Source organism: Hypanus sabinus, chromosome 28 (assembly GCF_030144855.1).
Source record: "Hypanus sabinus isolate sHypSab1 chromosome 28, sHypSab1.hap1, whole genome shotgun sequence".
In the NCBI taxonomy this organism is placed as follows: Eukaryota; Metazoa; Chordata; class Chondrichthyes; order Myliobatiformes; family Dasyatidae; genus Hypanus; species Hypanus sabinus.
In genome coordinates, this window is record NC_082733.1 from 19,173,950 (window position 1) to 19,196,305 (window position 22,356).

At 40.0% G+C, this 22,356-nt stretch overlaps 1 protein-coding gene across 6 annotated transcripts in view; it reads left to right on the top strand.

Annotated features, from left to right (window-relative positions):
* LOC132382466 (multiple C2 and transmembrane domain-containing protein 2-like) overlaps positions 1-22,098 on the top strand; it is a 430,775-nt gene extending 408,677 nt beyond the window's left edge. For all 6 annotated transcript variants that reach the window (XM_059952695.1, XM_059952694.1, XM_059952689.1 and 3 more), the window contains 3 exons: positions 1,819-1,928; positions 8,833-8,930; positions 17,390-22,098. In XM_059952695.1, coding sequence (XP_059808678.1) covers positions 1,819-1,928; positions 8,833-8,930; positions 17,390-17,458 — 277 coding nt within the window. In that variant the 3' untranslated portion in view covers positions 17,459-22,098. The remainder of the gene's footprint in view (positions 1-1,818; positions 1,929-8,832; positions 8,931-17,389) is intronic.
* Positions 22,099-22,356: the final 258 nt, after the last annotated feature.

Here is a 22,356-nt window from a genome sequence, read left to right on the forward strand (position 1 = left end):
CTAATGGTAGTTAAGTTAATACCTCATATGTTGTCACCTCACCGATTAGCAGTCTGTAATTTAGCAACATCACACCCTGGTATGGAAACACCAATGCCCTTGAAGGGAAAATTCTGCAAACAGTAGCGGATATGGCCCAGTCCATCACAGGTAAAGCCCTCCCCAGCTTAGAGCACGTCTACACAAAGTGTCGCAGGAAAGCAGCATCCATCATCAGGGACTCCCATCACCCAGGACATGCTCTCTTTTCGCTGCTGCCTTCTGGAAGAAGGTACAGGAGTCTCAGGACCCACACCACCAGGTTCAGGAACTATTATTACTCCTCAACCATCAGGCTGTTGAACCAAAGTGGATAACTTCACTCTACTTGTCCCATCATTGAAATGTTCCCACAATCTATAGTTTCAATTTCAAGGACTCTTCACCTCGTGTTTTTGATATTTATTGCTTATTTATTTATTATTATTATTTCTTTCATTTTGTAATTGTACAGTTTGTGTCTTTTGCATATTGGTTGAATGCCCAAGTTGGTGCGGTCTTTCATTGATTCTATTACGATTATTATTCTATTACAGATTTATTGACTTGCTCTGAAGAAAATGAATAGCAGGATTGTATATTGTGACATATATGTACTTTAATAATAAATTTGCTTTATCATTAATTGCATGAAGCATGGACAATATTGATCTAGCACCATCCTTGCTCTATTGTGATGGCAAGAAAGATAAAGCACTATGGGATACACTTCTGTTCTCCTCGCCCTGAGCAGAGTTTTGAAGGCAGTCAGCCTCCACCTTGCCTGACTTGATTGTAGCAGGCTAAATATGAAGTTCCCTGCCCCATATCTAAGTGACCATTTCCCTCTTTGTCACCATCTCAATCCATGGAATACATTCCCATTCACCCTTCTTCTGGCTGGATTTGTGTTAGAATCAGATTTAACATTTGCATGTTGCTTGATCTCTTTCTGCAGGTTAAAATTCCCGTCGATGTTTCCTATTAGACTTTTTTCTCTAAGTTAAGATCAAGTCTCTTCATTCATTCCACTCCTCATTCCTAGATGCCTCCACTCTCCCTGCCCCACAAGTGTTAATATATTTATTATTTATATTATTTATTGCATTTAACTCAAAGCCATTTATCTTGGATAATTTAAAATATATTTGAAGAGCATGATAAAGGCTTCGCGTTATCAGATCTAGAATATATTTTGATGTTGCAAACAAAAAAAATTTGCAAGTATTGTACAGGAGAAACTGTTGTAAGAACAAGGTTATATTTAACAATGTTATTATCTCACATCTTAATAAATAATAACAGCGGGAAAAGGAGGGCAGCAGTAACAATAGTTATGGAGCTAATTAGCATCAGAGGCAAGTACAAGCATTGTAATTTTAGTAGGGAATTTTGTGAGGCTGATGGTTAAGGTCTAAATTACATCTTGATTGGCTGCTCCTTGGAGTGTCTCTTAAATGGAAAGGCATTCAGTCCTTGTCATAATAATGCTTGCAAATCAATGATTATAAAGTGACTTCATTTGGAAAAACAGTAGAGTAGATGTGGTGTTTCTAGATTTTTTGCATTCCTCTTTGACCCTCTGAGCTTTATCTTTTCTGCATTATATTTATTTATGTTAGAAATGTTGGCTTTATTTTATTTTATCCACTTTGCAAAATTACAGCTGTTGTTTGTTGAAGTCAAAGGGAAGATGAGTCTCTTTTACAGAGTAAACAAATACGGTATCTCGAAATTCAAGAACATTGGTGTGACTTGCAATTTTAATGGTGCTGTTATTTTGTCTTTTGAAACTCCCAGCACATTCAACTGGTCGGTCCCGTTCCTGGCCAAGTTGGGCTGCATCGTGCTTGTGGTTTGCACAGTCGTGTTGTATTTTGTCCCACTGAGGTACCTCTTGCTGACCTGGGGTAAGGATATTTCTCTCATCAATTAAGTTCCTGTGCTCAGATACAGTGAAGAACTTTGTGTTGCATGTCATCCACACTGATAATTTAATTTCATCAGTGCATCAAGGTAGTACAAGGGTCAAGCAAAATAATATTATAGTTAAAGAGATATTGCAGAGCAGCCAAACAACAAGGTAGAAAGCATGATGAGGTAGACTGTCAGGTCAAGAGTCTATTTTATCATACTGGGGAATCATTTAATAGTCTTATGACGATGAGATAGAAGCTGTCTTTGATCCTGGTGGTACGTGCTGTCTGACTTATAGTTACAAAACAGTAGATAAGATAATACATGGCCAACAGGTATGCTGAATGCTGAAGAAGGGAAACAGAGTTCAGGTTCAAACTTATTGTTATAGACATTCAGACCCAGGGTATAAATGCCGTGAAGAATAGCATTTTGCAATATTAATACAGCAAACAAAACAAGCAGAAGTTATTATAAACTTAAGTTAACAAAAACAAGTGATTAAGAATGAACAGTAAACTTCTGTATTGTGAGTTTGCATTTGCACTGCAGTTATAACCTGCACTGAATCTGGACAGCATCACACTTGGTAGCATCAAAATCCAAAATTACCTTAATTCTATAAAAAATAACACTAACTATAGACACCGGAAATGCTGTGAGATTTAAAAATAGACAGTCGTGCAACATCCGTGGAAAGAAAAACCTCATGTCTGACCCTCCTGACAAACGCAGGTGCTGTCTGAAACATTTACAATTTTTTTTCTGTTAAACTCATTCAGGCAGGAGTGGGAATTGGTTGTTCAAACCTTCGAGCTGAATAATCCAACGGATCATGGGTGATCTGCATTTTAACTCCCACTCGCCTGACTTGGATTCCTCCCCCTGAATACACTTGTGAATCTTAATTTTTGAATGTTCAGTTGACCCCTCAACTGTGTGGTGGCAGAGGAGCTGCAGGCCGCATGAAGCAGTAGTTTCTCTCAGCAGTCAAAGACCCTTGTAATCAACAAACATTCTTACTGACTCAGTCACCAGGGTTCTGTTCATATCTGCCATACGTAGTCATATTTTTGGAAGTATTGTGCCATTGTTGAAATAATAGAATGCCTTTGCTCCCCAGTTTCTGGTGGTGACCAAACCGAAGGCATGGACTCATACCTTGAGTGGAGATCCTGGGGAAAGACATCTCAGACTATTCGTCTACAAAATACCATTAGCTGTCTTAACCTGACAGGTGTATAGCAAACCTCTATATTCTAGCTTAGCTAGGTAAGGGAAGTAGAAGTGTAATTGGCATTCTAATTAAGACTGGGGCTGCAGAGTCTTATTACCTTAAGCACAAATTAGCAGAGCCAAGAGTCCAACCCAATAACCCGGCACAAACATACTTTTTTCACAAGTATTTTAAAGTTCATAGCCTAGACATTGTTTCACTTAGATCTGTGTTACTTTCAGTCAAGAATCATGGAGTTTCTTCTTATTAAGATAAATTGATGTTATATCGCCTCGATTTTTCATGTCTAATTTTAGTATGTGTTTCAACTTTTTAACCGATCACCTTCTGCAGAGCTTTTTGTTCCAAACCCCTTTTTTTTATTTTCTGGGTAAGTTTGCAGAAATCGCTGAATTTCCATAGTGACATCCACTGACAGATCAGGAGTCATTCCAAGTAATGAGGAGGCACAGTAGAGTAACGGTTAGCACAAACACTTTACAGAGCCAGCAATCACTGATCAGGGTTTGATTCCTTCTGCTGGCTGTAAGAAGTTTGTATGTTTTCCCTGTGACTCCAGGTGCTCCAGTTTTCTTCCACTCCAAAGTGATACATTTAGGGTTAGGGTTTGTGTATTATAGGCATGCTATGTTGGAGACAGAATTGTGGTAGCACTTGCAAGCTGCCCCAGCACAATCTTCAGACTGTATTGGCTGCAGATGCAAAAAAAAACTTTTACCGTACGTTTTGATGTGCTTGTGACAAATAAGGCTAATCTCAGGTTATCTCACTTAAAGATATACGGTCACTTCCATATCCCTTGTAGCATGAGCAGACAATTTTCCTGACAAATTCCAGGAGAAATCTCATATCACTCAAGAACTTTGGGAAATTTGGCAGATGATCTACATTCTGACTAATGGGTTCTAGCAAGTCTAGGTAGCTCATCTTTTCTGTGAAATTCAAGTCTATGCATTCTATGAAGGTGGTTCAAGTTAATAGTTAAAATTGTGAATTACTTAAGAGCTAGAGTCAGGCAACTGGTGCAATAGTTTATTGTTCCATCCCATGTGCTTCCACTCCATTCTACTCCCCTGCATTATAACCCCTCAGCATATGCTTTCATTCCCTTCTCTTGTTTTTGTCGACATTTCCCTTAAACACAGTTTACTTCAACTAATTCCTGTGGTAGTAAGCTTCCACACTCTACTTCAGAATCAAAATCAGGTTTATTATCACTGACGTATATCATGAAAATCACAATTGGTTTTATTAGTAACTGGTTAGTAATAACTGGTTACTCACCTGCATGAAGGTACCTTCTCCATGTCCACTCTAACAAGTTTCTTCATTGCCTTAAAGCCAGTACCAGGTCATTCCCATATCGAGAGTCACACACACAAAATTCTGGAGGACCTCAGTAGGTCAGTCTGCATCTATGGAAAGGAATAAAGATTCAACGTTTTGGACCGAAACCCTTTGTCAGGGTACTCCCATATACTTCAATCAGGAACAAAGCTCCAGCGTCTTCAATCTTTGTAGTTTCAAAGTATGTTCTATATCAGAAAACACATACAGTATACAAGCTGAAATTCGTCCTCTTCACAGACATCCACAAAGCAAAGAAACCCCATAGAACAATAGAAACATAGAAGCTCCGAAGTCCCTCTGACCCCTCCCTTTAAACAAACTGCAGCAGAAGCATCGATCCCACCCATGCCAGCAACATTACTGACTCCCCCCTCCCCCCCATCATGCTAGCAGTATTAGAAGCACCAAAGAGTCCATTGATCCAGAGTCCATTAAACTACAGTTCACAAACCAGCACTACAATATCTCAGACAGACTCTCTCTATTTTTCCTAATAAGTATAGCCCCTCATTCAATTGTGATATAATTCTGATAAATATTTATTTTCATTGCGAGAAAACCTTCGCACAGAACAGACATTAGGAATGCTCTCGCTGTGTTTTATCTAAGTTTTAACATAACTACGTAAATGTAACATGCAAAACCTCAAGATGCCCTACATACTTGTAACATCTGTGTAATGCTTGACTTATCTCATGTGACTGGCTGCCGCACTCTTTAGAAAAATCAACTGGGTGCTAGTAGACCATCAGAAGCTCTAGGTATCGGAAAGTATCACACATTCTAGAAGCGAGTTTGTTTATAAAAAATAACAATATATACAAAATATTTTACATGAGTAAGACCAATTCAAAATTCCAACGTTCTGTCTTAGGTTCCCAATCTCAGATATCAAATGAAAGCCAAATTCCTTTTTAGTTAGAACCAGTGAGATTCATTAGAATAACCTTTATTACTGTAGTTTCTCTAACTAATTAGATCTAGCAATGTTCCCTATTTAGAGGCTTACAGACTAACATTTGCCTTGGTGTTTATCCCTAGTTAGTTAGGAAACTAATTGAATTCCAACTCTCAAGTATTATAGTTATCCTCGGTTTCAGTTCCAGTCAGTCAGTACGTCTACAAATTCAAATTCAACACCAAATATATACAGCTTAACTCCTTTCGGGACAAATTCTCCAACATCACAACCTCACAACTTTTAAACAAAGTGAATTTCATTCAGTAATCATTTCTTGCAGAAAATCAAATTCAGATCCTTTGAATGAAAAATAAACTTATACATCCAACCAATTTAAATCCTCCACATTGTCTAACATTTTATTGCTAAGCTGCTTCTTCGATCTTTTGTGGTTCACCATCTTGTTTCTTGGTCCATTGGATGAAATAGTGGGTCATCCCATGGAAGATCGATTCACAAAGTTTACAGAAAAAAAACCTGACCAAATCCCTTGGTATGATTTAACAGAACAAATTCCTGGTTACCTGGTAGAGATCTTGGACAGTTGTCTCTGCCGCTATTCTCTCGCTATAGCTGCTGTAGCTTCAATAAATCTTCTCTCCTCCTGGGGTTTCACTCGGTTTCAAGTAGGTAGAGTAGAGATTCTTGCTACTAATTCCACTTCTAACAGCTTTTATTTTTAGTTTCTAATAGTTTGCTGCTTTTCTGTCGCTTGTCCGTACCCATGTCAGCCACACCTTGCTCTTGCATAGCTTATTTTCCTCTAAGTTCACTTTTTAAAAAATTTGGTAAAGCTCATTTTCATTCCTCCACAGGTGGAGCTTTTTAACATTACATAGAACCGTAGAACATGACAGCACAGAAACAGGCCTTTTGGCCCTTCTTGGCTGCACCGAACCATTTATCTGCCTAGTTCCACTGACCTGCACCTGGACCATATCCCTCCATACCCCTCTCATCCATGTACCTGTCCAAGTTTTTCTTAAATGTTAAAAGTTAGCCCGCATTTTCCTATTTCTCTGTATGAAGAAGCCCCCACTAATGTTCCCTTTAAACTTTTCCCCTTATGCACCATCAATAACTCTCTGAGACGTGAGGGGAGATATCGGCTTTTATTGACTGGAAGAGAGAACAAGCAGCAATTGACCACCATACTACATCCTGGAGACTGAAAGGCAGGGCTCAGGCCCCAATGGCTTTTATACCGGGGTCTGTGGGAGGAGCTACGGTCAGTGGGAGGAGCCACAGGAGCAGTCAGCGAGGGGGGGCGTGTCCAGACAGGTATATGTAGTTCACCACATCCCCCTTCACCCTTAACCTATGTCCTCTGGTTTTTTTTCTCCCCTAGCCTCAGTGGAAAAAGCCTGCTTGCATTCACTCTGTCTATACCCATCATAATTTTATATACCCCTATCACGTCTCTCCTCATTCTTCTATGCTCTAGGGAATAAAGTCCTAACCGTTTCAACCTTTCTCGGTAACTCAGTTTCTCAAGTCCCGGCAACATCCTTGTAAAACTTCTCTGCACTCTTTCAACCTTATTAATATTAACATCTTTGGGTTTAATTAAACTGGGTTACATACTGTTCCAGACTGACTATCTACTGTATGAATAGCCAAACTATACCTATTGAAAATGAAATCTCACAAATATAAATGTTTCAGCCATAAGGTAGAGCATTAGTGTATGTTAATATTATCGAACATGCTCCAGCCTTTGTAAACCACAGTCTATGCCAAACTGCTTTAAACTAATAGTTGCTCATTGCTCAGCTAAATACACAACAAGTAAAACTAAAATTGCTAGAGATACTTGGTACGGCAGGCAGCATTTGTTGAGAAAACAAACCTGTCATCAGAACTGAAACAGGCGAAAAAAAGTTTGAATGACAGGTCTTAACTTCATTTTTCTTTCCATAGATGCTATCGGACCTGCTGAGTGTTCCCTGTATTTTCTGTTTCTATTATTAATCTTGTTGGCATATTGCCCGTGATGCTGGTTGAACTTTGTGGTATTGATATTCCACAGACAAATAGCTTAAATCAATCAGTCAGGAGTGAGTGCTGTCAGTTAATATGGTGACACATTCCTCATTATTTCAATCCAGGAATATTCCCTTCTCGAATCTAGCATTCCATTGTGATGTGGTCAACGGGGAAAGCCTTTGTTTGGACTGCCAACACAGAGTGCAATGGAATTTCATCTCACACATTTTAGGAATGCGATGCAGCACAAAACGCTGCACATGTATAAGGAAAGCAGATCAACTGCAGTCATTTTATTCTCACACAGATGGGCTGGGTTACTGTCGTAGTGAGGCGTTTCATAGCTTACAGAAAAACAAAGGAGTACTGTTACAGGGCCTGTACTTTGGAATGCACCTCGTTTAAAACCTTTCGAACAGATGGGCTTTTAAACCTTCCGTAGATTAATAAAGCAATGGAATGAGGCGAGCAAATTGTTAAAATAGAAACCCTGGATTTATTGGCACAAATTTATATACAGTTGAAACTGGAAACTCTTCCAAAGTCCTTAATATGTTCCAACCAAGCTTGAAATAAACTCTTGGCCCATTAACAATCGCGGCTATTGAGGTGTGCGGAAAACAAACAACTTGCTTCCACTCAGCCTCACATCACAAGGCGGGCACACTTATGACATTCTAAAAAGCAATTACGTACATTGCATTGAGACCTGCAGTTTGATACATTCATATTGCTATCTATCTGGGCATTATGCCTCCCTCAGATTCCCTCCCTTCCTCACTTTTGGCTTGATGGGACCAAGTTGGGGTTGAGGAGGATTTGGGTGGGTTTAGTTACCAATGTGCGGCTCGAGCTACTGATATACCAGCTTGTCAAGACTCGCATGGTGCCTAAACTAATAATATATGAGGCAATCAACAGAAGTTTTACTTTATGAAAGAAAAGCCTCTTGCGCTGTTTACTCATGAAGGCAGCATGACTGAACATGCTGGGGTCAGGAGGCGACTCAAGCCCGCTGGAGTATTGTGACGTGTCTCAGTGCCTGTCATGGAAGCATACTGCTAATAAACTTCCATTTCAAATGTGAAGACCAAACACTAATCTTATCTTATGGGAGAGGTGAGGACTCGCCTGCTGTTACTCTAGTAATGGATTTTGCAATCGAAGAAGATGAGATTTTATATAAAGAGGGTATTTGTTAATGAACCCAGATGACAGAACTGAGAGTGGTAATAAGGTTGAGACATGAAGCCTGGCATGCATGTGTGACTGCTGCTTTGTAATTGTTTTCTCACTAATTTTCACTTGCAAAACTGTTCCTTCTGTCTCAATGAATTTATTTTAAATTAAATTCTGTTGACAGGCATACACAAATTCACTAAGAAGCTAAGAAATCCATACAGCATTGATAATAATGAGCTACTTGACTTCCTCTCCAGAGTTCCATCAGATGTCCAAAAGGTGAGAGACTTTCTATATTCAGTTATACTTGTGGGTACCTTTGGCAAGGGTGATAGTAATGGCCCTACTCAGCATCTTGAACTGATGGACTTTATTGAACAATGCGCACTTTGATGAAGGGGGAACAAGTTTCTTACCATAACAAAAAAAAAATAGGTAGGTTTTGGTAAAGGCCAAATGCTTCATGGGTTATTTTGTAAATAAAAGTCAAGTTGTCAAACAGCCATAAAGTTTGAATAGATCTTGGATCTATAGAGTAATGCTACCTGCACTCTTGTCAGCTCTGTGGTATGTGCATATATTTTTGAGACTTAAAGTGGCTGTATTTTTTCAGGACCAGTCAACCCTCTTTGTATTTTAACACTAATTTCAGAGGATGATATAAGTGATGATCACTTAATAATATTTGGCAAAGATGAAACCAGTGAACAGTATCTGATGCCATGTACAAGTCTAATTTTGAAGTATTGAATGTTTGTTTTTTACTCTCCCCTTTAAATGTTTCCAGTTTCTGGTAATGCCCAGTTGGTTTGGAGAAACCAAGTCACGCCTTTGAGAAGAATCTAGCAACCTCTAGAAAGAGGTTTCTGATTGAGTAGTCTGGAAAAGGCACCGATGCAGAAGCAGGGCACGGCTCTGTGTTTGAACCAAACACTGAAGTGAACTGATTTTCTTGATGTGAAAGGCTAACCATTTTTGAGAAGCCCATGCTCTTTAGTCCATTTTCTACTGAGTACTCTGTGGTTACCTGTCTTACCCACGCATACATTGAGGGAAAATATATTTCCATCTTCATTATGGTCTGATGGTGTCATAACTGATTTCCACAGCTCTCTATAAAGAGAATAGGAGAAGTTTCTTGTTCTACCTTTCCTATCCAAAAAAATCTCTTCCTATTATGTTTCTTTCTCAGTTTCAAGTTTATTATCCTTATCTTGGTCCTTTTATCACTCTCTGAATATATGTTGCTAAATTTATTTTCTTCCGTTGTGTTTACCTCTTCCATCTCATCGTCTCCTCAGTTGTAAGTAGTGTCCCCATGCGCTTACAGGAGGTAACCACTCATATCAGACACAGTCCCAGAACACATCCTACACAATCAAGAAAGCCCACCTGCGCCTCTACTTTCTGAGGAGAGCTGGACTATGCATATCTATACTCATGACCTTCTACACTAGAGAACATTCTAACATGCTGCATCACTACACTGTGGTGGACAAGGCTGTAAAATGGGTAGTTAAAGCTGCCCCAAGCACCACTGGAACCAGCCTACCCACCATCAAGGACAAGTATAGAGAACAGGCATAGCAATATTATATAGGAGCCCACCTTAAACATGATGGAGGGGAAGGAGACCCATCCTGTGTTGAACATGATGCCAGCTGAAACTTTGCCCGATAATGATACAAGTCCTCCATTCCCTGCGTATTCATTTGCCTATCAAACATACTCTGAAATGCCTCTATCATATCTGCTTGCTCTAGGCATCCATCACTAGTGAAGACCCCCTCCTATTAGACTGTCCGATGTAACTTTTTTTTAAAATTCTTTCTTCCTTCTCCTGTAATATTTGTATATCTGTGCTACTGTGACACTGTAATTTCATTTGGGATCAATAAAGTTTCTTTCTATCTATCTATCCCCCCCACCCTTGCTCATGGCTTGCTTATCCCCTTCCCATCAGGGAGGAGGTTATGTAGCATCCTTGCCAAGACCACCAGACTCAAAGCAGTTACTTTCCCCAAGCAATAAGGCTGATCAACACCTCCACCCACTAACTCACTAGATCCCCCCCCCCCACCACCACCACCACCAATTCATCAATTATTGCCTGTCACCTTATGAACAGCCATGTACCCAACTTCACTTCATGTACATACAATCAATGTTTGTATATAAGCTATCTTATGTTTTTATATTTATTGTTTATTTTTATTATTGTGCTCTTTAAATTATTGTGTTGTTTTGGTGCTGCAACAGACCTGGAACAATTAGCTGCAGCTGCTAATTGCTGCAACAATTAGCTCATTCCTAATTACACTTGTGTGCTTGAAATTACATTAAGCAATCTTGAAGAGGAATATGGAGATTTTTGAAAATGTACAGAAAGGTTTCCTGGGATTTGTGAGGGTCCCCGCTGATGGATACTGATGTGTGGTTCTGCATTCAATTCCCCATGCTTTCTACCCCTGTGATTAGTGAGATTTACAAGAAGGCACAATCACCAGACAGAAGGGATGTTAGTGTGGGGCTTGCTCCTGCCTAGAGTTTGGACACAACTTTCTGTTTCATCAACAGCAGTTTGAACAATGCACTCCCAAGGAAAAGTTGGAAATAGAGCTTATAGACTTGTATCCACAACAGTTAACTTGGATCTTCATTTATATTTCCCAGATTATTTCCTGATAATACTTGTATAAGGTTAAATGTAACATTTTAAACTTAACTATGAAATTGTCAGTCATGGAATTCATAACCAGAAGAGCTTCTGCAAATGCTGGAAATCTTGAGCATCACACACAACATGCTGGAAGAACTCAGCAAGTCAGGCAGCAGCTATGAAGGAGAATAAACAGTCTAGATTTTGGGTCAAGAAACACTTCATTCATATTTGTTGTAGAAGTCATTTGGAATAGTAGGCAAAGGCAGATTGCCATGTACAATTTAAAGCACATACCAATAACACAAAATGATCTCCTCCTATACTAACATGAAGCTTACTCATTGGAATGACCCTGACACAAACTCATTAATTATAATCTCATGACCAAGTGGTTGAAGAGCCATTATGCAGCTGGAATTAACACTAGTCAGAGTCACACTGTACATCATGGAAGCAGGCATCATGGGCCACTGAGTCCATGCAACCTTCGAAATGAATCCCATTTTATTCTCTCCATATTTCCAACTTATCACCCTGCAATTTTGCCACTTACCTGCCCCCTTGGCACTTTACACCAGACAATTCATTGCAACTTCATATCCTTGGGATGCGGGAGAAAATTATTGCACCCAGACGACACTAATGCAGTAACGTGGGGAGTGTGCAAACTCCATTTAAGCAGCACCCGAAATCACAGCTGAACTAGGATCTCTGGAGTCATGAGTAGCTGCTTTACCAGCTGTGCCACTGTTTATTTTTGGTTTGTAAAGTATACTGTGAATAGGAAATGGACAGAGAACTAAGATGTTCTCAGTGACAGTGGTGGTTAACTGGCAGGGTCAGCAGCTCTCCAGTGAATACAAAACCATTTAAGATTCAATGTTCAAGTTTACTTATCTTGCGTACATCAAAACATACAGTGAAATGCGTAGTTTGTGTGAAGAAACAACACACCCAAAGATGGGCTGGGGCAGCCTTCAAGTGTCACTGCACATTCCAAATCCAACATAGCAACCCCAAGACAGGCGATCTAACAGACTCAGATTCAGAGATGGACATGCAGATATTGGGCGTTCAGCTATCCCAGAGGACTCGCAGTGATTTACAGACAAGGGGCTCTGGCTGATGGGCTTCGTGTTCCGATTCAACAGGCCTCACTCTTCAGCATTGACCATAGGACTCAGCAAACACCAGGCGTCAATGATGGGACCTTGAACACTAGGCTGCAAGCTCCGGCCTCACACATCAACAAATCCAGAGTGTCATTGGACCACGTTCCTCCTGTCCACACAGAACTTTGACTCCGGAACCCACTGACAAGTCAGTAATGCTGTGTGGGTGGGTGACCTGTCTTTCTCCACACCAGTCTGTCAGCCTGACATACTGTGTCCTCCTCAGGTTATGAATGAGTGACTGAAGTATGTACAGCCTGCACATACATGTAAGCATTTGAACATAGAACATGAAACAGTACAGTGCATTACATGTCCTTCAGCCCATGATGTTGTGCCAACCTATAAAAATCTACTCCACAATAAATCTAGCCATTCCCATCCACACACCCATAACCCCCCACCCTCATTTTTCTTACATCCATGTGCCTATCTAAAAGTCTGTTAAATACCCCTTTTGTATCAGCATTTACCACCATCCCTGGCAGCATAATCCAGGCAGCCATTGCTCTCTGTGTAAAAATACCTACCTCTGACATCTCCCCTAAGCTTTCCTCCACTCACCTTAAAAGTTTGCTTTCTGATATTGGACATTGCCGCTCTGGGGTAAAGGGACTTGCTGTCCACTAAAATTATGCTCCTTATCATCTTGTACACCTTCTTCACAGAGAAAATCCCTCATTCACTCAACATTCCCTCATAAGACATGTTCTCTAATCCAGGAGGTCGGCAGGTTGAGCTTACCAGTTGCTGAGGGGCTGTAGGCATCTTCAGCTGTGTGGGAATTCAGTTAGTGATCGCCTTTTGAATTCGTGAACTGTTGTGATGGACAGTTCACAGGAACAGAGCCCTGCCATAACCTGGGGACAATCTGTACATTAATAGGACCATAAAGACATGGGACTAGAATTAGGCAATTGTCCCATTCAGCCTGCTCTGACATTCAGTCAAGGCTGATTTATTTTCCCTTTCAACCTAATTCTTAATGCTTATATAATTGAAAAAGGAATACATTTTTTCAGTTGACCTGGAATTGGAATCAAATTCCCAGTGAAATGTTGCCGGGAATATTTACAGTTCTGCAAGAATTGCCACAGGCTGCCTGCTGTATAGTTTCTTCATTGGAAGCTCAAAGATTTGTGGTACATGACAAATGTTCTTGGCTCACTGCCAATATCCTCTGACCATTACACTGATAGTTAGCAGAATCATGTATTATACCTTGTTGTAAAGCAAGTGTGTGTATTGAATAGTACTCTTCACAAGTTCCAGACAGTTTGAGACATGTCACACCCAACTGCTCGAGTTCAGGTTACAGGGAATGAGTCTGAACAGACTGCAAAGAAGATGCCTCCAATGTTATTCAAAGTCACTGATAAGATACAGGGTAACAGTGCAACCAACTTGCACACGCAAGCTCAGAATTAAATCAATGATCAGGTCAGTTGTTTTTAAGGGCAGAGTGTGTGATGTACAAAAATCTGGAGTTGAGGAAAGGTGAAATCTAAGTTACCTACATCACTTGAACTCAGAGGCAGAGGTTTTCCTTAGATACCCTTTTTATATAAACTATCTAGAAGCTTCTTAGAGACAGATTTCCCACTGTGAAGCTAACTTCCATGAGTACATAAACCTTCTAGCTTATTAATAGATCAGGCATTTGATATGCTATGTGATATAATCCATCTGCTCTGCAAGCAACTTTGAACGAAATAATTTAGTCATTGTTGTCTGTTTGAAACAAGCCAAATTAAATAACCTATTATCGCATATACAACTCTTGAACAGCAATGACCCAGGTCGTGTCATCCAACATCCTGCTTTCTATAGACAATGTGCCTGTTTGCAAAGCTGTCCTTCCAACTTCAAATTGATTATCACTTGCCATTTACAGTAAAAACTGAAGACTGGCCCTTGTTTACAACAAAAAGCTAATAAGCAAAGAATATTAGTTGGAGGTGTATCTTATTCAAAAACACCCATTTGATCTTTCTAAGTATTTAGAAAGCTGAGCTTGGTTAAAAATAAAATGGCCTCTCGCCCAGGAAGCAAACATCCTTCAAATGGGAATGTGGGGAGAATAAAGAGAGATTTTAGGCATCCGTTAGTCTCTTGAGAGCATGGATTTGTGCCTTGGAAGGTTTCCAGGGCGCAGGGTTGTATGGGAGACCGGCAGGTGCCCAATCTGCAAACCTTCCCCTCTCCACGCCACCGATGTTGTCCAAGGGAAGGACACTAGGACCCAAGCAGCTTGGCACCGATGTCGTCACAGAGCAATGTGTTGTTAAGTGTCTTGCTCAAGGACACAACACGCTGCCTCAGCTGAGGTTTTAACCAATGACCTTCAGATCACTGGGCGGATGCCTTATCCACTAGGACACATGCCAACTCAAAGCGAGATTATTGATAAGAGATTAGTGATTAGATAAGAGAGATTAGTGTAAATGTATATACAGTTCTGTAGATTTAGTGGGCCAAAATTCTATTTTGATCCTCTATAACTCTAAAGTGAGACTGAAAAAAAGAAAGAATAACCTGAAGATAACAGTTTTTAAATGGAGGCAGACTAGGGCATTGGACAGAAGTGATGAGTTGGAAAATGGTGAAGTTGGACAATTTCTACATTATATTCTCTGGTGAACCTCTTATGAAGAAGGAGGTCAGGTTGAGCTTCAAAGTGAATTTTGAGGGAAGTGAAATGTGTATGAGGTTATAAGAAGCACAGATGGAATGGTGTCATTGGCTAACATCAGAGGATTTCCAGATGAGTGGAGGAATGTTTAGGGGAGATGTCAGAAATAGACTTTTTATACAGAGTGTGACATGTGCCTGGACCAAATTGCCTGGGGAGTGGTGCTAGAGGGTCATACAATAGGGACATTTAAGAGAAAAATTGAGGGTTATGGGGTATATACGGGAGAAGAGTTAGATCATAGAGAAGGTAAAAATATGGGCACAACATCATGGGTCGAATGGCACCTACTATGCAGTCCTGTTCTGTGTTCTATACTCTGATTGAGGGAGGTGATTCTAGAGTGAATGGCTTGCATTGCAAATGGTAATGAAGTGGGAATGAAGAGAAGGGCGGTAAAGTAGCCTTGAAGTTGGAAAATGCTCAAGATTGGCTTCAAAGAGCTGGAGAAACACTCCAGCAGTTGGGAAAGATGGGTCATGTTGCATTTAATGTATGGACACCAGGAAGTAATGAAATTCAGCAAAGCCACAAGTGCTTAGCAAACAGGTATGCACTTGTTTGATGTGATTCACTGAGTTTGAAAGCATCAATAAGTTTTTCTTATGCACTGCTTTTAATGTTGTACAGTATCACAAAATGGTTCACAGCAGTGCATCACAAACTGATGCTGAACCTTTTAGAGCTATGGACAAGGGACCAACAACTTGGTCAAAAAAAAACTGTGTTTTAATGAGTTCTTAAAGGAGAACAGAGAGCTAGAGAAGCTTCATGAGGGTTTTTTGTACATAGACAAGAATTAATATATTTTCTCCTTTAACAATTAAGGAATTTTTAATGGAGCTAGGTTAAACTCTCAAGCCTTTGTATATTACCTTTGTACATAAATGAACTAAAAAAATAAAGTGAGATCATCCTGGTGTATGGAGGTTTACTTGGGTAGAGAACACACAGGAGACATGGTTTGATTATAACCAACCCACATTATCTGCTTCTCACTCTGGGAGGTCTTGAAAAGGGTGCCACGAAGATTCATTAGACCCGCATTTGGTGGGGAGTGAGAAGTGGTTTATTGATTTTGTATTCAGAGAAGGATAGGTGGGGAATAGTATAGATTTTCAAAATTAGAAGAGATTTCATAGAAAGGGTTTGTCAGAGAAAATCGTTCCACTGGCATAAAGTTTGTTAATCAGAAGACTCAAATTTAGGAGCACGGAAAGGAGAGGGAGAAATTTTCCTGACATTGAATTTAAATCTGAAGTACACTCCCTGCAAGACAGAGTCAGTAATAACTTGCCAAACAAAAATGGATTTATTCTTGAATATGAAACATTTCTAGTGTTGTGGAGAGAGCAGATGAATGGGGGATCAGTAAAAGCACTTGACCTGAATGATTCAGCATAACTCTAAATGCAAAAAGGAGGAACATTGTGTGTCTTTTCAGACTATGAAGTTTCATGTTATAAAATTTGTTCTGGTCTTCAAAAACTTAAAGATCATTGCTCTGTTTATGTTGTTTTGGCCTTAAGAACTGTGTACGTGACCTCAGGGTATGTTGCTAACAGTGACTAAAATTCAGCTTAACAAGGTTACATGCCAGCTAGCTGCTCCACAGTGAACTATGCCAACCCTTCTTGCAATTCGTTCTTGCCAAGTGTGATTCTGAATTCAGAAAGAAATATGGCTTCTCTTCATACTGCGGGCTATCCACCTCGATAACAGGCCAGGCAGGCACCACCTCACAACCCAGCACAAATTCCAACAGTATTCTTCCACTTTGTCCTTAAAGAGGTTACATACTTGCATGTGCATTGGTCACACAAGGCCCTGCTCGGATGCAGAACAAAATTTATGTCTGTGAAGTGAAAGTAGCAGGTACTTGGATTGAGAAAATCATGAAAATAAAGCATAAGAAACAGAACTGGATCACTGGTATTTATCCTGTGTTGGGTTTTTGGATGCAATTTAAACTGTTAATCGGCTGCAGATTTCCCCAGGCATGCCAAGTGAGAGAGCAGCTCACCCAGCTTGGATCTGCATGAATCAAGCCTTCCTTTCTGCAGTTATGACCCTTTGCTTTCCTGTCCTGAAATGGATTCATTGTGTTTGATCCTTTCTGTGTTTTGCTCTTGGCCTCTCCTCGGGGTGCCATTAGCATGTACAGTACTGGGGAAGGCCTAACTAGAACATTATGGGCTGTTTGTTTTAACAGGTGCAGCATGCCGAGCTGAAACTGAGCAATGGACTCGCTCCTGTTAGGAAGAAGAAAGGCAATTCATAGATTGTGGAGCAGATGTACTGGTGCTGCTTTGATTGTTTGGCTGAGAGCAACATCAAGAGTTCCCACTTCAGACTGTCCACTTTACAACTTTGCTGTATGTGGGTACGAACATCCATTTAATCAGCCGAAGTATAAAAAAAGTGACTTTTGTAGAGCATTCAATGGAAATATGTGCAATATTTTGAATTTATTTGAATATAAACTGGATCAGTTTATGGTCTCTTGCAATATTTTGATTTTCCTGTTTGTGCTTTCCTCATTTCCTGGAAGAGTGGGGGTAGGCAGATGTCCTTGTAGTTTCTGATGGAACGCCCACTTTTTTGTTGTCCATGGGAGGTTTATTCTATTAAATTAATCGAATTCTGTGGAGAATGAAGCACCTTCAGTCCATCACAGTACTGGCCAGGTGGAGAGAGCAAAATCTACCTCCTGAGATGTTTGTGTTTATCTGCTTCCCCTAAGTTCTTTTCAGCATCTGCCCACCTTGTCCTTTTGCACCTGTGGGGTAAAATTTGTCAGGAAGCATTTTTATCCTTCACTCATTTTCCTTCTCCAAATAGATTATCAAGTTATTAATCACCATCGTGCTGCTGCCGGACATCTGGTTTGTCCTGCTTTCCAAATCCTTGCCTTAATTCCCTTCTTTGCTTTTATCCCTTGGAGAATACGTGCTCAAATCATTGCTAACCAAGACTCTTCGGTCGAGGATGGAGACTGAATAGATACTTTCACCTTAAGTTACAATGTTTGTTCATTTATTGGAATTTTCTACATTAATGTGAGATATAAAATGTTGGATTAAGCCTTGCATGCTTGAAACTCTGATCACTATCAAGCTTCGCTCAGCATCTTTGGTGAATAAATAGGCACAGGCACTGTGACAGTGCATGGCTCTTATGCCATAGTGTCCCACAGCTACACAAGACTTACAGAGTTACAGAACTTGTATGTATGTTTCATGGGGTTGTAGCATTGGAATCACTGGATAGGAGTGAAAATGGTTACTAAAAAGTATCAACAAGGATTTGCAAGCAAGCCTCAATGGTCAACATATTGATGACAGCACAAATTCATTTCTTTACTTGCTCAACATCCCATGAAGCTCCATCAACTTTGAGAGGATTGCACTACATTGCATTTCTCAGACCAAGAATATAGCCATCAGATGTCATTTCTGTGTTACTTGTTAATTTTCTTAAAGTCACTGTGTTCCATTCTACAGGTCAACAGTTAATTTTGTTACCTAACAAAACCTTTGAATGCATTGTTTCCCGCCACTGTATCAGATGTCAATGAGGTCTTGTTATGAAACTGTTTTGATGTCCTTCTTAAAAGGATTTCTGCCTTGTTTTTCCAAATGGATTGTTTGCCCAGGATTTGTAAATCTGCGAAAAGGGAATTGAAGTGGCAAGCAGCTTTTCACTCATGAGTTACAAGTTTATTTATTTACAAGTTAAACATTTTTGCTCCAGAGTCCTTTAAGTGTCTGAAAATTTGTTTTTCCCCTGTTATACAAGCACTTATAAAAGGGATTACTCGCTCTGATAATAAATTGGAAAAGGAAATGTTTCTGAAAGGATTGGTGGGAATTATGGAAGGGAGTAAGTGCTGCAACTCTAGTGGCTTCATGGAACTGTACTGTGGGAAGTGAATGATGGAGATGGAAGAACAGTCGAGGGAGTTGAAGAGAAGGTGTGGACTGGGGTAACTTCATCTGTGCTTTACTTTGGAGGGGAGGTGGTGAAGGGTACAGGAAACAAAGATGAAATGCTGTCGAAAGCTCCATCTACCACTGTGAAGAGAAACCAAGGTTAAGAAATGATCTCTGTTTTCTTTTAATTAAAGTACACTAACTGGGGTTTTGATATCCACAATATAGGGCACTAATCAATTAAAGCGATAGGTACCCTCCCACCCATACCTCCCGTCCCACCTCCTCTAAGGTCCACATTACATTCTCCCAGTTCTGCTCTCTCTATGATATGATGACAAGACTCTCTGCACAGCTACATCTGAGATATCTCTCATTTTACTTAAACTTGACCTCCCTTCCACCATAATGGAGGACACTTTATCTTTTTTCCTGTCGCTCTCATCCCCTCCAAATAGAGTAAGGACAGAGTTACCCCAGTCCTCACCTTCCCCTTGTGTCTTCCTAGTTTGTTCTTCGATCGCCATCATTCACTCCTCATGCTACTTCCCTAGGAAATGCAACAGGTGCTCCTTTATGTTGTTCTTCCCCACCATTTAGAAACCTAGTGAAGCGCTGGTTCAATAACCCTTCACCCAATCAAGGGCAATTAGGGTTCAAGATGCCCCTCCTCTGCATTGCAGAATCCAAGTGCAGATTGGGTGAATGCAGAACACCTCCATTTAGTCCACAGAGGCAGTCCTGAGCTTCAAATTGGCTCCAACTTTAACGTTGAGGAACATCTTCCAGCCAGACACGTTTCAGCCTTTAGGAACAAATAATCAGTTTAATAATTTCTGGTAAATTTCTTTCACTGTTTGTACTTGAAGTGACCATCTTTGCCCTAGGGTGGTTCGCCTGCAATATTCTCTCTCCACAAACACTAACTGGTCTGCATTTCCTTTTTGCTTTCTGGTTCCAGCAACATCTGTAACATATATTTTAAATCTTCAACGTGCCCCCCCCCCCATTTGCATCTTTTCTCTGCAACTGTCCTTGTGAATTTGCCAACCAGATTGTTCTATAAACATTGGAACCACCATGGCCACATGTTAACCGAGAAATTCTATCAATTCCTTCCTCCATGTTTTCTGCACTTGAATAACTCACTTCCCACAATTCCAAAAACAGCCTTTAGCCTGAAACATTAATTTAGTGTTTCTTTCCATAGATGCTGCCTGACTGCCTGAAAGTCTACAGCATTTTTTTTTACACTTCAGATTTTCAACATCTGCATTTTTGTTTGCTTTTCGATTATTGATTCTAACATCTGCTTGCAGGAAACTGAATCGGAAGGGAGTGGGGGGGGGGTGTTGAATCGTGAAGCAATTAATTAAAATGAGGGCCATCACCTGAAACCTGCCCCATCCCAATATAAACAGTCAGGTACAAGCAACTGAACAGGGTATAAAAAGCAAAGCAAGTGAGCCTTGGGTTTCTCCAGATCATGTACCATGCAATGGCATAGGATTTGAGGGAACCTAAGCCATTCCTATCGTGTCGGGCATTGGTGGTATTGTGCTTCTCTCTCAGCAGCTGCTAGGAAGTTCCTCACTCCTGTTCACTGTTGGAATGTTCCAAATTACAAAACATGAAAAAAAAAGTGGTTTCGATGTAAGAGTTGTGATGTGGCCACAAACTTAGCAATGCAAGTTGCACTGCACATGACCACCAGGGCATCTCCAGTGCTGCAAAATCAATTTCTAGAGTTCGAGGACTTAGTCTCAGGGAAGGACAGCCATTTTGTACTGGAATACTAGGAATTCTCTTTATTAAGAGAGTTGGTAATCTTAGGAATTCACTCCCTCCCCATCACTTCAGAAAGCTGTGGATGCTGAAAAGTTGATATCTTTGGATTGCTGAGGGGATCAAGAGGTATGGTGACAAATTGGAAGATGGACAAGGTATTAAGGTCAGCCACTTTCTCATTCAAAGTTAGACTAGGCTTGAGGGGGAGAAGGATCTGCTTCTGTTTCTTATTATAGAAGCTGGCTGATAAGAGAGAAGTGACCTTTTACCTTTCTTAGCAGATTCGACCTGTGAAGATGAAACCAGATTGATAGAAGTCCCAAATCCCAATATTTAAAGGAATAGCTTTAAATGTCCCATTGGTCTGTCTATAGAGTGAGCCTGTGCTGAAATATGTTGGACTAACGTTTTAACATCAGAAATGTATGGCAACAAAAGGAGCATGAGCTGTTTTGGTTTATCGTGAAATGTACACTTTTAAACAAAAACACACAATCAATAAACTATAAACAAGTTCTGCAGATGTTGGAAATCCAAAGCTGCACACACAAAATGCTGGAGAAACTCAACAAGTCAGGCAGCATCCATGGAAACTATAAACTATGATGTAAGCAGAATGCTGATGATGCTATGGATAAATCTTTCTTCAGAAGGATACTTAATGACAGGCATTCTGTGAGTACCATTCGATGTCATTCATATAACTTGAACTGCTTTGCACAAAGTGAGCTGTTTTATATATCTGATTGCTTTATTTTTCATGAAAAGCGTGGTAGCTATTGTCATACAGGCAAACGCATCAGCAGCAACGTCACTGCTAATTTCGTGATATTCTGTTAGTGGAAGTGGAAATATATTACTTCCACAATGCAGAAAAGAAACACTTGGCATTGTACATTTCTTTTCTTTAAATTATTTATTAGGGGAAATTTGAATCTTGTACGGCTGTGGAATTGCTAACTGTAAAACCTGTAGCAACCTATTGTAAAAATTATAGTGTGGATAATTTGCTCTCATCCTTTTTACAATCTTTTTCAATAATTCAGTATTCACAAGAGTAACCAAATGTTTGAAATGCATGTTGTAATGAATGATTGTGAAATTTATAATGAATGAAACATTTGTACAACAATAAAAGGGAATTTTATTTTTAATATTATTGCAGATGATCTAATTAAACTTTTATCATCATCGTCCTTCACTCAGCTTCCTGCTTCCCCTTGTCTGGGTCATTTCAGCACAGTCAACGTTCCCTATCTGAACATGTCATGGATTCCTTGGCAATCTCCAACATTGAGTCCATTGAGAAAGCATCCCTCCGTTCTTAACCCTTTCTTTTCCTGTGAGGGGAATGAGGAAAGGAGATTAATTTTTACTAGCTGTTCTCCTGATAATTTGCAAAAATTTTGGATATAACACCAGGTCAGTCTAATGCACACAGGGATTATTTAGGATTTTT